The 16,609-nt window shown below is 37.4% G+C and overlaps 1 protein-coding gene across 1 annotated transcript in view; it reads right to left on the bottom strand.

Annotated features, from left to right (window-relative positions):
- The window catches only part of ABCC9 (ATP binding cassette subfamily C member 9), a 153,318-nt gene that overhangs the window by 61,891 nt on the left and 74,818 nt on the right, over positions 1–16,609 (bottom strand). The window contains exons 19-23 of the mRNA XM_052641509.1: positions 16,182–16,283; positions 15,034–15,118; positions 13,455–13,535; positions 3,457–3,594; positions 3,206–3,331 (exon numbers count right to left, since the gene is read on the bottom strand). Of these exons, the coding sequence (XP_052497469.1) occupies positions 3,206–3,331; positions 3,457–3,594; positions 13,455–13,535; positions 15,034–15,118; positions 16,182–16,283 (532 nt within the window). The remainder of the gene's footprint in view (positions 1–3,205; positions 3,332–3,456; positions 3,595–13,454; positions 13,536–15,033; positions 15,119–16,181; positions 16,284–16,609) is intronic.

Below are 16,609 nucleotides of genomic sequence, written 5' to 3'. Positions count from 1 at the left end.
TAAGAAATGGAAAAGCGTTTTGTTTTCTCCAGTTCTCTGCTTCCAACACTCCTCCGTCTTGGCTTTGGAACTTCACAAGTAGCATCAGTTCACTTACACTGTGGGTTAAATCAGCTTCCGCAGGACAGTCTGGGAAACTACCCGTATCTCTGCTTCTGTGGGGAAATCTCTGCATTCTGAGTTCCAAATAACTGACCCACTGACTTCTGGAACTGAGAGTAATTTAAGGGCTTCCTCTACATGCTAATACATATATATAAATCTGCTTGTTACAGGGATAAACCAATAATTCTTTGACGATCAGTCTCTAGATAGTGGTCCTGTTTTGTTTTTGTTTGTTTGGCCTCATACAATGTATGATTTAGGAGACTTGCTATTCTAGAAAGCTCTGTTGCTTCCAAGTTCTTGCTTTACAAAAAAAAGTAAAAGCAAAAGTGTCTCTAGAATAGCATTTTTCGGAGATAATTTCACATTAGCTTTTAATTGTGCCTAATGATATGAAAAGCAATATTTGTACACTGTAAAGTATTTTTTGAGAGTAAACAAAACAACATTTAAAAAGAACTGATCTAAAAAAATAAATAAAAATAAATAAAAATAAAAAAAACTGATCTTTTGTGGATAGTGTAATGAAATGAAATAAACCTGTACATGGGAAAACAGAAGATTTGGTTCTTTTTCAAATTGCCAATCTGTGTGAGCCAAAGAGTTATCATCTTGGGGACTTCAATCTTAGTCATTTTCCTTATGAGTAAAATGCTCATACTAAGCTCTGATATTAAATATTTTAAATTGTTTTGATATATGGATTAAGTAAACACAAATTTAGTTTCACTTATCTAATACATAAGGCTTCCCAGGTGGCTCAGTGGTAAGGAAGCTGTTTGCCAAGCAGGAAATGTGGGTTTGATCCCGGGGAGGAGAAGATCCTCTGGAGAAGAAATGGCAGCTCACTCCAGTATTCTTGCCTGGAGAATCCCATGGACAGAGGAGCCTGGCAGGCTACAGTCCATGGAGTTGCAAAAGAATCAGACACAACTAAGCGACTAAATGACAACAACAACAATCAAATACCTATTTACTGAATGCCTGAGAAGAGTTGAATCAAAGTGAGGGTTGAAGGCTGAGGGAAGAAACATCCAAAAATGCTACTTTATTTTTCTTAATAATACTATGAAGATAATGGGTGATGCCATCCAAGACAGAATTTTTAACAACATTTAAATCAGCTAAAAGTATCATCAACTTCTTCTCTAACTTGTAACTTGTCATTACTATCCTCTTTACCATACTTTACCATTATTTCTGAACCTTTAAACTGACAGATCTGTCTAAAGACCAAAGATGGGATGTTTTGTGAATCCTGTAGTTTCACCTCCTTCTCCACTTGCTTGATCTGCTCTGGTGCTAAGCCAGCTTTTCTCAACCTCGGCACTATTGACATTTCGGGTCAGAAAATCCTCTGTTGTGGGGGCTGTTCTGTACATTGTAGTATGTTTAACAGCATCCCTGTCCTCTACCCACTAGATGCCAGTAGCCCTTGCTCCCCTGTTGTGGGTAGCCATTCCCTTCTCCAAGGGATCTTCCAGACCCAGGGATCAAACCCTGGTCTCCCACATGGCAGGCAGATTCTTTACTGTCTGAGCCACCAGGGAAGCCCTATGACCCTGTGACGTGTCTTTAATTATAGAGCTATGGTATCTTGAGAGATCACTTCCATTTCTAAACACAATGTAACAGACTTTCTTCTTGGCTTGCTCAGTAGTCAGTATTACTTAAAAATCAAGCCAAAAGCACCCCCCTTTCTTTCTTGTGGTTTTTCCAGATTTTCTTTTCAAAGTAAACCATAAATGGTTCACTCCTTAAGCTTACATCATATTCTTTTGTCCCTGGCACCCAGACCACTGAAAAAAATGTCATTTGGAGTCATCCCAGTAAGTTTATTATCAAGCATCTCACTGCATAATTTCTAAGTGAGCTCTTGCCAAGTGTACACTGTAATGTTTTGATGAATATCCCCCTTTCAAAGGTTCTATGATTTGTCCTACTCTACTAAGACATTGACATACGGCTTTTCTTCCTTATTTTGAGACATTTGTAATTGGCTTTTGATATCTTTGGCAAGCTCACAGAAGGCAGAGCAATCCAATGGTTTGTCTGACTTTTCATCTTTCTTCTGCTATTGAAACAAGATTTTTTTTTTCTTTAAGAAATAATACATTTTAACTTCTTGACATTTTCAGAAATTTGGTGATATAAACATCTTCATTTTATAATGCTCATTCCTGACCAGGACTATTGAATTCTGGACCCTTTCTAGTCCCACAGCTCAAGAGAAAACATTTTGAAAATTTACTAGTTCAATTTACAATTTACCTCTCATTCGTGAGTGGTTTTTCTTTCATCACACTCAATTGGTTTACAAGTCTGTTATCATTTCATTCAATATTATATTTACATCATATAAATACATTACATTGGTATGAATCTGGGTTTAAATCCAATTGGTACAAAATATTATATATACTGTACAAGTTTAGGCAAGTTACGTAGCCTCTCTGAGCCTCAATTTTCCCATCTGTAAAAGTGATATCATATTTTCTTTGCTTATTTCTCCTATTTTTTGCTTATTTTGTGACAATTAAAAGAGATCATGTAAAAAGGTTTTGTGGACTTTAAAAACTATCTAAATATAAAGTTTTATTATTATTTCTTTCTGATTACCTTCCTTCACCTCCCCCAACTCTATTCTAGGCCTACTTTGCACTATACCCAGAGCTAACAGCTCTTCTTTCTTTCAAAATCATCTCAGATTTTGCTTTGCCCACAACCCTCCATTTGTAAGTGATGAATGAAAAATTCATATTGAAGGTGGGTAAAATAGGACATACATAAGGGAAAACAAGATAAAATGAGGAAAGAGCATGCTTTTAAATGCATATATGACTGTTTTAAACACACATATAATTATAATATGCCTCCAATTCAAGTAAAAATAATAAAAGATATCATTAGAATTTTATTAGTTTCAAAGTAGTTTATCAATTAATGGTATATAAACATACAATTATTTCATATTTCAGATGAGATTATTATGTAATCAAAAATTAAATGTAATACTTCTTTAAAAGTATTTTTAGTAATTTTGCACTGTATTTTGACTCTTCTTAACTGAACTCTGAACTCTTCTAATCTGAGCAATTACCTTTTCTAGTTCTTGATCCTGCCGATTCATTAGTGTTTTCCAATGTTCATAAAGCTCTACATCTTTGGTCTGAATATCCTTCAAAGTCCCTTCTCTTAGAACACTTCCATCTTTCATGGCTATGATCTGAGGAAAGTATATATTAGAATTATGACAAAAATCCATAATTGGTCAAGTGAATTCTATTTATCTCCGGAAGCATTTATATAGCTGTAGTATAAAAATTCTTTTAATGTCTTTTAAACTCTTACCCAGTCAGCATGTGTTAGATATTGTAATTTGTGAGTCACAAGAACAAGTGTCCTCTTGTCATCTTGGAGAAATTTCAAAATTCCTTCCTGCATTAGGTGATCACTCAAGTGAATATCCAAGGCAGAAAATGGATCATCCTACAACAAGTAAAATGGAGAGATAATGAAAAATTTTCATATTTTCTTTGTAATGCAATTCCTCCAGAAAACAGAAATACAAATAACTAAAGGCAAATTATCCCACAAAATTTGATTTATAATAAACAGACTCTGAATAGTTTTAAGTGACAAAAAGTTACTAAATTAAAAATGAAGACTTCATTTTCTCTTTCATGTTAAAAGTAAATAACAATATTTGGAGTGGGTTGAATTCTTATATATAGAATCTCCAAGTTCAAAAGCCAACATTACTTGACAACCTATAACGATAAACCAAAACAAAGAATACGATAGCAGTTAAAATTGACATCGATTCACTTTAGACATGAACAAAAATAGGCACAGACTCTGGACCAAGATTACAACATTGGAGGCTCCTGAATTTTCCTCCTGCCATGGACACACTGAATATACAGCTGCACACGGAGCAATTCCCTTTGGAAGAGATCCAGAAACTGAGCGATTTCTACATTTTAAGTGACAGAAAAATACATCAAAACAGGTAGGAAAGTTTGAGACACATTCTCATCATAAACCCCACCTCTGGAAAATTCACAAATACATGGAGATAAAACAAGATGCTCTGAACAACCAATGGAGAAACTGAAAGAGCAAATCAAATAATATTTTGAAACAAATGAAAATGAGACACAATGCATCAAAACTTATGGGATGCAGCAAAACCAGTTCTAAGAGAATTTTATAGCAATGAATTCCTACATTAAGAAAAAAGAAAGACCTCAAATAAACAACCTAACTTTACATCTCAGGAAACTAGAAAAACAAAGAATAAATTAAGCCCATAGTTCATGGAAGGAAGAAAATAACAAAGACCAGAAAAGAAATATATAAAATACAGACTAAGGAGACAATAGGGAAGATTGATGAAACTAAATTAGTAAAATATACAAACACTTAACAAGACTCATTAGGTACAGGGTGGCTCAGATGGTAAACAATCTGCTTGCAAAGCAGGAGACCTGGGTTCAATCCTTGGGTTGGGAAGATCCCCTGGAGAAGGGAATGGCAACCCACTCCAGTATTCTTGCCTGGAGAATTCCATGGATAGAGGAGCCTAGAAGGCTACAGTCCATGGGGTCACAAAGAGTCAGACACAACTGAGCAATTAACACTTCCACTTTCACTAATAAGACTCACCAAAGAAAGTGGGAGGATTCAAATAAAACTATAAATGAAAGGGGCAACATTACAGTTGTGACCACACAAATACAAAGTCTCATGAGAATATTATGAACACCAACAAACTGGACACCTAAAAGACATGGATAAATTCCTAGAAAAAAACAATCTACAAAAACTGAACCATGAAAAAATAGAAAATCTGAATAGACCAACTACTGGTAAGGGGATTGAATTAGTAATCAAAAACACCCCAACAAACAAAAGCCCAGACCACATGGTTTCACTGGTGAATTCAATCAAACATTTAAACTGGGATTTAAACCAATCCTTCTCAAACTTTTTCAAAAAATAGAAGAAGAAAGTATACTTCCAAACATTTTACAAAGCTAATATTACCCTGATATTAAAACCAATGATTCCCTGATATCAAAGACACCACACACACACAAAAAGAAAATTACAGACCAGTGTTTCTGATGAACACAGATGCAAACATCCTTGATGAAATATTAACAAGCCATATTCAACAGTCATTAGAGATTCATACACCATGAATAAGTTGGATTTATTCCAGGGGTGCAGGGATAGTTCAACATCTGCAAATCAATCAATATGACACACCACAATAATAAAATAAAGGATAAAAATCATATGATCAACTCAATAGAAGCACAAAATACATTTGCCAAATTCAACATTCAATCATGATAAAAAACTTTGAATAAATAATATACCCATAATAGAATGGGTATAGAGAAAACATACCTCAACATAATAAAGATCATATATGACAAGCCCACAGCTGACACCATACTCAATGGTGAAAAGTTGAAACCTTTCCCCCTAGGATCAGAAATAAGACAAGGATACCCAGTCTCACCACTTTTATTCAACACAGTACTGAAAAAAAAATACTATGGGGCTTACCACGTGGCTTAGTGATAAAGAATCGCCTGCCAGTGCAGGAGATGTGGGTTTGATTCCTGGGTCAAAAAGATCCCCTGGAGGAAGAAATGGCAACCCACTCCAGTATTCTTGCCTGGGAAATCCTGTGGACAAAGCAGCCTGGTGGGCTACAGTCCACAGGGTCCGAAGAACTGGACACCACTGAGTGACTGGATCACAACAAACTGTGAAAAATTTGTAAAGAGATGGGAATATCCGACCACCTTACCTGCCTCCGGAGAAATCTGTATGCAGGTCAAGAAACAACAGTTAGAACTGAACATGGAACAACAGACTGGTTTCAGATAGGGAAAGGAGTATGTCAAGTTTGTATACTGTCACTATGCTTATTTAACTTATGTACAGAGTATATCATGCAAAATGCCAGGCTGGATGAAACACAAACTGGAATCAAGATTGCCGGGAGAAATATCAATAACCTCAGAAATGCAGATGATGCCACCCTTAAGGTGGAAAGTGAAGAAGAACTAAAGAGCCTCTTGATGAAAGTGAAAGAGAGTGAAAAAGTTGGCTTAAAGCTCAACATTCAGAAAACGAAGATCATGGCATCTGGTCCCATCACTTCATGCAAATAGATGGGGAAACAACGCAAACAGTGACAGACTTTATTTTTGGGGCTCCAAAATCACTGCAGATGGTGACTGCAGCCATGAAATTAAAAGACACTTGCTCCTTGGAAGGAAAGCTATGACCAACCTAGACAGCATATTAAAAAGAGACATTACTTTGCCAACAAAGGTCCATCTGTCAAAGCTATCGTTTTTCCAGTACTGAAGAATTGATGTTTTTGAACTGTGGTGTTGGAGAAGACTCTTGAGAGTCCCTTGGACTGCAAGGAGATCCAACCAGTCCATCCTAAAGGAAACCAGTCCTGAATGTTCATTGGAAGGACTGATGTTGAAGCTGAAACTCCAATACTTTGGCCACCTGATGGGAAGAACTGACTCATTTGAAAAGACCCTGATGCTGGGAAAGATCGAAGGCAGGAGGAGAAGGGGATGACAGAGGATGAGATGGTTGGATGACATCACTGACTCGACGGACATGAGTTTGAGCAAACTTTGGGAGCTTGTGATGCACAGGGAAGCCTGGCATGCTGCAGTCCATGGGTTCACAAAGAGTCAGACATGACTAAGAGACTGAACTGAGCTGAAATGACTGGGCTGAAGTGACTGGGCACACATACACTGGAAGTACTATGTCAGATCAATTAGTCAAGAAAAAGAAATGGCATCCAAATAGGAAAGGAAGAAGTTAAACTATCTCTATGTACAGATATAATATGGAAAGAATAGTCTCTTCAATAAATGATATTGGGGAAAGTAGACAGCAGTATGCAAAAAAAAAAAACAAAAAAAAAAAACCCTGGGCCACTATCTTACATCATACACAAAAATGAACTCAAGTGGATTAAAGATACGAACCTAAGATCTGAAACCATAAAACTCTTAGAAGAAAACATAGTGGATAAGCTCTTTGATGTTGGTCTTGGCAATGCTTTTAAAATTTTAATACCAAAAACAAAGGCAACAAGAGCAAAAATAAATAAACAGAACTACATCAAACTAAAACATTTCTGTCCATTAAAGAAAATCATCAACAAAATGAAAGGGCAACTTATGGAATGGGATGAAATGTTTGCAAATCATGTATCTTATAAGTAGTAATGCCCCCCAAATATAAAAACCTCATACAAATCAATAACAAAATATCCAAACAATCCAATTAAAAAATGGTCAAAGGATCTGAATAGATATTTTTTCCCAAAAAGTGAAAAAATGGCCAAAAGTTACATAAATAGTACTCAACATCATTAATTATCATTAATATTAATATTATTAATTATCTGGAAAATACAAATCAAAACCACAATGAGATATCACTTCATACCTGTTAGATTGGCTATTATCAAAAAGACAAGAAATAACTAATGTTGGTGAGAATGTGGAGAAAAAGGAATTTTTGCATTGTAGTTGCAAATATAAATTGTTGCAGCCACCATGGAAAAAAGTATGGAGGTGTAAAGGCTAATTTGATAAAGTTTAATTACAGTTTACAGCAAAATCTAAAACCTTTCAACTAATTATTTATATGATCTTTATAGATAGATCTTTTTAAGATAAATGTAAGATCTTTATAGATAATAATAATGTCTCTTTCTCCTTTGTTCCCTTTGTACCCAGCGCAGAAGATGGCTCTGAAGACACTCATTAAACACTGATGGATGGAAAGGAAGGAAGGGAGGGAAGGAGGAAGGTAGGAAGGAAAGGAGGAAGGGAGAAAAAAAGAAGGCAAAAGACAACACAGTAACTTGAGAGTAATAATTAAAAGAAGAAAAAAAAGAAGCTCAGCTGATCACAAAAACAGAAAAAAAAGGAAAAGTACTCAAAAGATACAAAGTTCCAGCTCATACTCTATCACTTACTAGCCTTTAGTTCTTAGGTAAGGCATTCCACCTATGTATAAGTTTCCTTTCTTCCCATGAGGAAACCACCTACCCTAGCAGCATAGTCATAAGAATCAAATGAGATAATACTGCGATTCAAAGTGCTTTGTGAATTTTTAAACAATCGAAGGGTAACATATTTTTATCTAAGAGAAATTATTCAAACACATGAATCTGAGTAAACTCTGGGAGTTGGTGATGGACAGGGAGGCCTGGCGTGCTGCAGTCCATGGGGTTGCAAAGGGTCGGACACGACTGAGCGACTGAACTGAACTGATTGATCAACAGTATTCTGTTGCTGCTAAAACATTATTCAATTTTAGGGTGCTATGAAGAAAGTATAGTATTCAGATCATAAGCTCCATTAGTTTTAAGACTATCTGAGTTGATCAGAGTGCATCTAGAACATGTTTTTTCAAAGGGACCCTAACAAACACTATTATATCCAGAATTAAGAGAAGTTATAAGGATAACATTACTGTTGAAGAATTAAAAATATTAACTTTCTCAGTCTACAGAAAAGTAAATTATGGCAAGTTACAACAATAATATTAAAATATTGAGTTATGGCCTTATAAAAGAAATATATTTGCTGTTGCAGAAGCAGAATGGAAGCCAATTAATGGAAAATACACAGAAGCAGATTTTAATCCCATAATAACTTTCCAATAATAAAAGCTATCTGAGGCAGGCAGAATAATGGTCCCCAAAGATGCCGATGTTCTAATTACCAGAACCTGTGACAATGATATCTGAATGGCAGATGAGATTCTGCAGATACAGGCATATCTCATTTTATTGCAATTCATTTTATTGTGCTTCCCAGAAATTGCATTTTTTTTTCAAATTGAAGGTTTGTGGCAACCCTGTGTCCAGCAATTCTGTTGCGCCATTTCTCCAACATTTGCTCACTTCATGTCTCTGTGTCATATTTCGGTTGTTGATGCTGTTCAGTCGCTAAGTTGTGTTCAGCTCTTTGCAACCCCACGGACTACAGCATGTCAGGCTTCTCTGTCCTTCACTATCTCCCAGAGTTTGCTCAAACTGATGTCCATTGAGTCAATGATGCCATCCAGCCGTCTCATCCTCTGTTGTCCCCTTCTCCTCCTGCCTTCAATCTTTCCCAGTATCAAGGTTTTCTTCCAACGAGTTGGTTCTTTGCATCAGGTGGCCCAAGTATTGGAGCTTCAGTTTTAGCATCAGTCCTTCCAATGCATATTCAGAGTTGATTTTCTTCAGGATCGACTGGTTTAATCTCCTTGCAGTCTAAGGGACTCTCAAGAGTCTTCTCCAACACCACAGTTCAAAGCATCACTTCTTCGGCATCCAGCCTTCTTTATAGTCCAACGCTCACATCCATACATGACTACTGGAAAAACCATATCTTTGATTAGACAGACCTTTGTTGGCAAAGTAAGGTGTCTGCTTTTTAATATGATGTCTAGGTTTATCATAGCTTTTTCTTTCCCCCAAGGAGCAAGTGCCTTTTAATTTCATGGATGCAGTCACCATTCACAGTGATTTTGGGAGCCCAAGAAAATAAAATCTGCCACTGTTTCCATTGTTTCCCCATTTATTTGCCATGAAGTGATGTGACTGGATGTGATGATCTTAGTCTTTATAATGCTGAGTTTTAACAGGTTACTGCTAGATCCTGTTATGTCTTTTATAGTGTTGTTTTCTGGAATATTTGGGGCAGGAATTCTTAGAGACATTAACCTGAAGTGCATGTCCAGTACTATGCCCAAATTCTACTTTCATACCCTGTAATGTATCCAAAATTTTGGAGTGGGAAACTGTAAAATCAAGCCACTTTCTGAAGATGTTCATTAGATGGAGTGAAAAGTTTAAAGGTCTGAGAACCAGATTTATACTGGAATGGGTGAATTTAATTCAGATGACCATTATATCTACTACTGCGGGCAGGAATCCCTCAGAAGAAATGGCGTACCCATCATGGTCAACAAAAGAGTCTGAAATGCAGTACTTGGATGCAATCTCAAAAATGACAGAATGATCTCTGTTTATCTCCAAGGCAAACCATTCAATATCATGGTAATCCAAGTCTATGCCCCAACCAGTAACACTGAAGAAGCTGAAGTTGAACGGTTCTATGAAGACCTACAAGACCTTTTAGAACTAACACCCAAAAAAGATGTCCTTTTCATTACAGGGGACTGGAATGCAAAAGTAGGAAGTTAAGAAACACCTGGAGTAACTGGCAAATTTGGCCTCGGAATGTGGAATGAAGCAGGGCAAAAACTAATAGAGTTTTGCCAAGAAAATGCACTGGTCATAGCAAACACCCTCTTCCAACAACACAAGAGAAGACTCTACATATGGACATCACCAGACGGTCAACAGCGAAATCAGATTGATTATATTCTTTGCAGCCAAAGATGGAGAAGCTTTATACAGTCAACAAAAACAAGACCAGGAGCTGACTGTGGCTCAGATTATGAACTCCTTATTACCAAAGTCAGACTCAAATTGAAAGTAGGGAAAACCGCTAGACCATTCAGGTATGACCTAAATCAAATCCCTTATGATTATACAGTGGAAGTGAGAAATAGATTTAAGGGACTAGATCTGATAGATAGAGTGCCTGATGAACTATGGAATGAGGTTCGTGACATTGTACAGGAGACAGGGATCAAGACCATCCCCAAGGAAAAGAAATGCAAAAAAGCAAAATGGCTGTCTGGTGAGGCCTTACAAATAGCTGTGAAAAGAAGAGAGGCGGAAAGCAAAGGAGAAAAGGAAAGACATAAGCATCTGAATGCAGAGTTCCAAAGAATAGCAAGGAGAGATAAGAAAGCCTTCTTCAGTGATCAATGCAAAGAAATAGAGGAAAAGAACAGAATGGGAAAGACTAGAGATCTCTTCAAGAAAATTAAAGACACCAAGGGAACATTTAATGCAAAGATGGGCTCAATAAAGGACAGAAATGGTCTGGACCTAACAGAAGCAGAAGATATTAAGAAGAGGTGGCAAGAATACACGGATGAACGGTACAAAAAAGATCTTCATGACCCAGATAGTCACAATGGTGTAATCACTCATCTAGAGACAGACATCCTGGAATGTGAAGTCAAGTGGGCCTTAGAAAGCATCACTACGAACAAAGCTAGTGGAGGTGATGGAATTCCAGTTGATCTGTTTCAAATCCTGAAAGATGATGCTGTGAAAGGGCTGCACTCAATATGCCAGCAAATTTGGAAAACTCAGCAGTGGCCACAGGACTGGGAAAGGTCAGTTTTCATTCCAATCCCTAAGAAAGGCAATGCCAAAGAATGCTCAAACTACCACACAATTGCACTCATCTCACATGCTAGTGAAGTAATGCTCAAAATTCTCCAAGCCAGGCTTCAGCAATACATGAACTGTGAAGTTCCAGGTGTTCAAGCTGGTTTTAGAAAAGGCAGAGGAACCAGAGATCAAATTGCCACCATCCGCTGGATCATCAAAAAAGCAAGAGAGTTCCAGAAAAACATCTATTTCTGCTTTATTGACTGTGCCAAAGCCTTTGACTGTGTGGATCACAATAAACTGTGGAAGAATCTGAGAGAGATCAGAATACCAGACCACCTAACCTGCCTCTTGAGAAATCTGTATGCAGGTCAGGAAGCAACAGTTAGAACTGGACGTGGAACAACAGACTGGTTCCAAATAGGAAAAGGAGTACATCAAGGCTATATATTGTCACCCTGCTGATTTAACTTCTATGCAGAGTACATCATGAGAAACGCTGGTCTGGGTGAAGCACAAGCTGGAATCAAGATTGCCGGGATAAATATCAATAACGTCAGATATGCAGATGACACCACCCTTATGGCAGAAAGTGAAGAGGAACTAAAAAGCCTCTTGATGAAAGTGAAAGTGGAGAGTGAAAAACTTGGCTTAAAGCTCAGCATTCAGAAAACTAAGATCATGGCATCTGGTCCCATCACTTCATGGGAAATAGATGGGGAAACAGTGGAAACAGTGTCAGACTTTATTTTTGGGGACTCCAAAATCACTGCGGATGATGACTGCAGCCATGAAATTAAAAGATGCTTACTCCTTGGAAGAAAAGTTATGATCAACCTAGATAGCATATTAAAAAGCAGGGACATTACTTTGCCAACAAAGGTCCATCTAGTCAAGGCTATGGTTTTTCCAGTGGTCATGTATGGATGTGAGAGTTGGGCTGTGAAGAAAGCTGAGTGCCGAAGAATTGATGCTTTTGAACTGTGGTGGTGGAGAAGACTCTTGAGAGTCCCTTGGACCGCAAGGATATCCACCCAGTCCATTCTGAAGGAGATCAGCCTGGGATTTCTTTGGAAGGAATGATGCTAAAGCTGAAACTCCAGTACTTTGGTCACCTCATGCGAAGAGTTGACTCATTGGAAAAGACTGTGATTCTGGGAAGTATTGGGGGCAGGAGAAGGGGAAGACAGAGGATGAGATGGTTGGATGGCATCACTGACTCGATGGACGTGAATCTGAGTGAGTTCCACGAGTTGGTGATGGACAGGGAGGCCTGGTTTGTGCGATTCGTGGGATTGCAAGAGTCGGACATGACTGAGTGAGTGAACTGAACTGAATACATGTCCAGAAGGAGAAGGCAGGGGAGGATAGGTTTGCATAGCCTGCTTGTCTCTAGGCATTGTCCAGTTTGTACGCTAAGTGATTTTTGCTACAATCTGCTGGAGGAATAAAACTAGAGTGAATTCATAATCAATGTAATCATCCGTTTTTGTTTGTATATCCATAGGTTATCAACCAAGGATATACTAGAAAATCATCTACAGAGCTTTTTTAAGACACAGATTCTAGACTCTGCCTTTATAGATTATGATTTAGTAGATCTAGGCTGGTATCAATTTTTCTAAGAATAATTCAGGAAACTTTACAGATAAACCTTAACCACAGCCTGAGTTGCATCCTTACTAACCCTTATGCCCACCAAGAGTATATTTTCTAGCCCCTCTTCCTACCAGCAAATATAAATGAGAAGACTTATAATCCTGTCCAGTTCATCCAGCACCATCCATACCCTTTCATCAGTGATCCTCATGGTTCAAGAACTCATATAAGCAATCATTTGGAAACCTCAGTCCCTTGGGGACCTTCACTCACATCTTACATGTTGATCTGACGTGTACTCTGAGGATTTGTTTTGCCTTAATTCTCTGTGATTTCACAAGTTAAACAATCTTTCTTTGAGTTACTTATCTCCTTAAAGACTCATTTGTCGAGAGAAAGATGAAGTAGAAAGGAAGGGAAGACCATATATTCTTACCAAGAAGACAATGTTGGTATTTTGATAGAGAGCTCGGGCCACACAGATTCTTTGCCTCTGACCTCCACTCAGGTTGATGCCCTAGAGAAGAAATACCTAGTAACATCCACCATTTTTACAGTAGTAAATAATCTGCTGGTAAAAAAAAAAAATTTCCTAAAAATACAGACTTATCTTTAAAACCCTTAAATTAATGGTAGTGTATTAATTAAATGGTGATAACATCGGGAAGATAAAAACGCAAGCTTTCTAGTGGTCAACATTTGAATTATATTAAGATCACCTTTGACTGATAACATTAATCTTCTTTTCACTCTGATAGAGGGCTCCGCTGTGCAAAAACATTAATAAAGAAAAACCAAAATGAGTGCTGAAGACTGGAAGTAACCTCGGAATTGTTTCTAGTTTCATGAATTGTGTCTGTAGTATGCTTAATACATGTCTCCTAAATTCAATATTACAAGTTGTGTTCAAGTGAACTATACAGCAGTATGCTTTTATAATCAAGTGTTAATTATACAAATGTGAAAAACTGCTATTTACTGAGCACTTAGTATGTGACGAGCTTCCCTGGTGGCTCAGATGGTAAAGAATCTGCCTGCAATGTAGGAGACCCGGGTTCAATCCTGGGTCGGGACGATTCCCTAGAAAAGGCAATGGCTACCCACTCCAGTATTGACTGGAAAATTCCTTGCACAGATGAGCTACAGCCATGGAGTTGCAGAGTCAGACATGATTGAGCAACTAACACTTTAGTAAAATATGTCAGGCTGCTGTGTATGGCTTTCCATTCCTTATTTCTCTTATCAGAGCAATTTCAATGTATTGCTCTCCACATGGAAACTAAGGCTTAGAGAAGTTCAGGTCATGTTCTTAAACACTATACCATGCTGCAATAAAAAACAGCAGTGAATAACACAGATGACAGAGTCAATCTCAACTGTTCCAGTGGCTCTGACCAGGCAAGTTCTTTAACCTTTCTCTGCCCTGGTTTTCTCAGCTGCAATATGCAGATAACAAAACACCTATGTAACAGATTTGTTGTAAAAGCAAATAATGCATATACAGTCTTTTGCTTAGTACTTGACCCCGTAAGAGTCAAACACTTTAGCCAACATTGTTATAAAGATTATATACATGTATAAATATTTTTCGGCTAGTTGGAACAGTATGACGCCAATGTAAAACCTGTTTATACAAAGCAAAAAGAACACTATAACAAGAATAAATGGATGTTGACAAGAGTGGAAAAAGTTGTCAGAAGCAATCTCGGTTTCCAAACCAATTTAAAGTAAACGCCAAGTTAAGTAAAAATACATTTGACCAAAGGCAGGGACTGGTTCCTTTCCCTTGAGAACTCCTGAGTGGCTAGCAAAATGTGAAGTTCATGATAGTTACTCAATGCATCCTTACGAGAGTGGCATCAAGAACTTCTATGCTTCTGTTTCTAGAACTTGTCACTAGGAAAACATAATTCCAGTGCTCTCGGATTTTTACAATTTCCCATTAAAGGTTAAAGATAATTGGAAGACTTCTCTGGATGTGTGTTCACTGTGTAATCACACTACACACAGCTCACCCTCTCGCCAATCTCAGTTTGGTCTCCAAACGGTAGTAAGTCAATGTCTGGTTGAAGAGAACAGGCGTCTGTGACTGCTTTGTACCTGCGGGAGAGACGGGTTTGAGTTCTTAAATCACAATTAATATACTGCCCATAAACCAAGTCCCAGGTTCAATGTCTCAGAAGCTGAAATAAAACACTTATTGAACAGTTTAGTATATTCTGGCCTCTACATTAGGCTTGTAGATACAAAGACAAATAGATGTTGGTTCCTACTCTTGTAGAATTATTGTCTAGCACAGGGAACTATATCCAGTTTCTTGTAATAAGCTATAATGGAAAATAATCTGAAAAAGAACAGATATATGCACAACCAAATCACTTTGCTGTACACCTGAAACTAACATGACATTGTTCATTAATTATACTTCAATGGAAAATGGTTAAAAGTTAAAAAACAGCTTATTAAATGTGGCAGAAAATTGACACAGCAATATATAATACAAATGTATCCTGTTAGGTACCACAGACGGGTACCATATTCCTTCTCTTCTTTTTCCGTGGTTGACCCTTCTTCTGCAACGTACTGGGATTTTTCCTCTGTTTACCAGCAACCTCAGCACCACCCTCACCCTGCACGCCCCGCCCCCCATACACACACAACTTCTGTTTCGGCTGTTTATCTTTGCTGTACAAATTGTTCTCAGTAAGTGCGTATGATGGGCTGAATCCCAGTGAGGCTTCTCTTACAAAAGTTGACTTAATAGACCTGGTGATGAGGAAAGAAGCAGGGCAAACAGAGAAGAAAGGAAGTCCTGATATAAAGACTTCAGAGCCAGGGGATGGGTGGGAGGGATACACTGGGATATTGGGATTGATATCTATGTGCTACTATACATAAAATGGATACCAAGCATCTGCTGGATAGCACAGTGAGCTCTACTCAATACCCTGTAATGGCCTATATGGGAAAGGAATCTTTAAGAAAGTGGCTATATGTATACTGAAACTGGTTCACTTTGCTGTGCACCTGAAACTAACATAACACTGTAAATCAGCTATACTCCAATAAATTTTTTTTAGAAAAGACTCCAGAAACTGCGAACCAAACATAGGGATTAGAAATAGTTGTTCTTTTTAGTTCTAAATTTTACATTCAAAATTACCTCTGCTTGTTGAAAGGACTTCCAAAGGTAATATTTTCTTCTACCGTAGCATTTAATAGCCAAGGCTTTTGAGCTGCATAAGCCACAGAATACCTGTTCCTACTGGAAAATGGAAAAGAAAAACAAAATACCAAAATTACCCAAGAGTGCTGTGCTGTGCCTGTGCTTTTGTATAACTAAGAAAAATGAAAGTTGATAAAATAACTCAAAGACAGAAATGAAGAATCTCTAAAAGAATATTTTAACGACCATCAACCTTATTGATTGGTAGTTAAATATCCCACTAAATTAAAGGGATTGGAACTTAATTAAAACAACACACAACGTGCAAATTTGATTTGCTATGCTAAAGAAATATTTTGAGGTATGAACTCTTAATTAAAATTTTATTTTTTAAAATGACAATTTTTACAATAATTTAAATAACA

The sequence above is a fragment of the Budorcas taxicolor genome, chromosome 5, assembly GCF_023091745.1.
Source record: "Budorcas taxicolor isolate Tak-1 chromosome 5, Takin1.1, whole genome shotgun sequence".
Classification (NCBI taxonomy): domain Eukaryota; kingdom Metazoa; phylum Chordata; class Mammalia; order Artiodactyla; family Bovidae; genus Budorcas; species Budorcas taxicolor.
The sequence above is the reverse complement of the archived record's forward strand: the minus strand, read 5'-3'. Positions and strand labels throughout refer to the sequence as shown.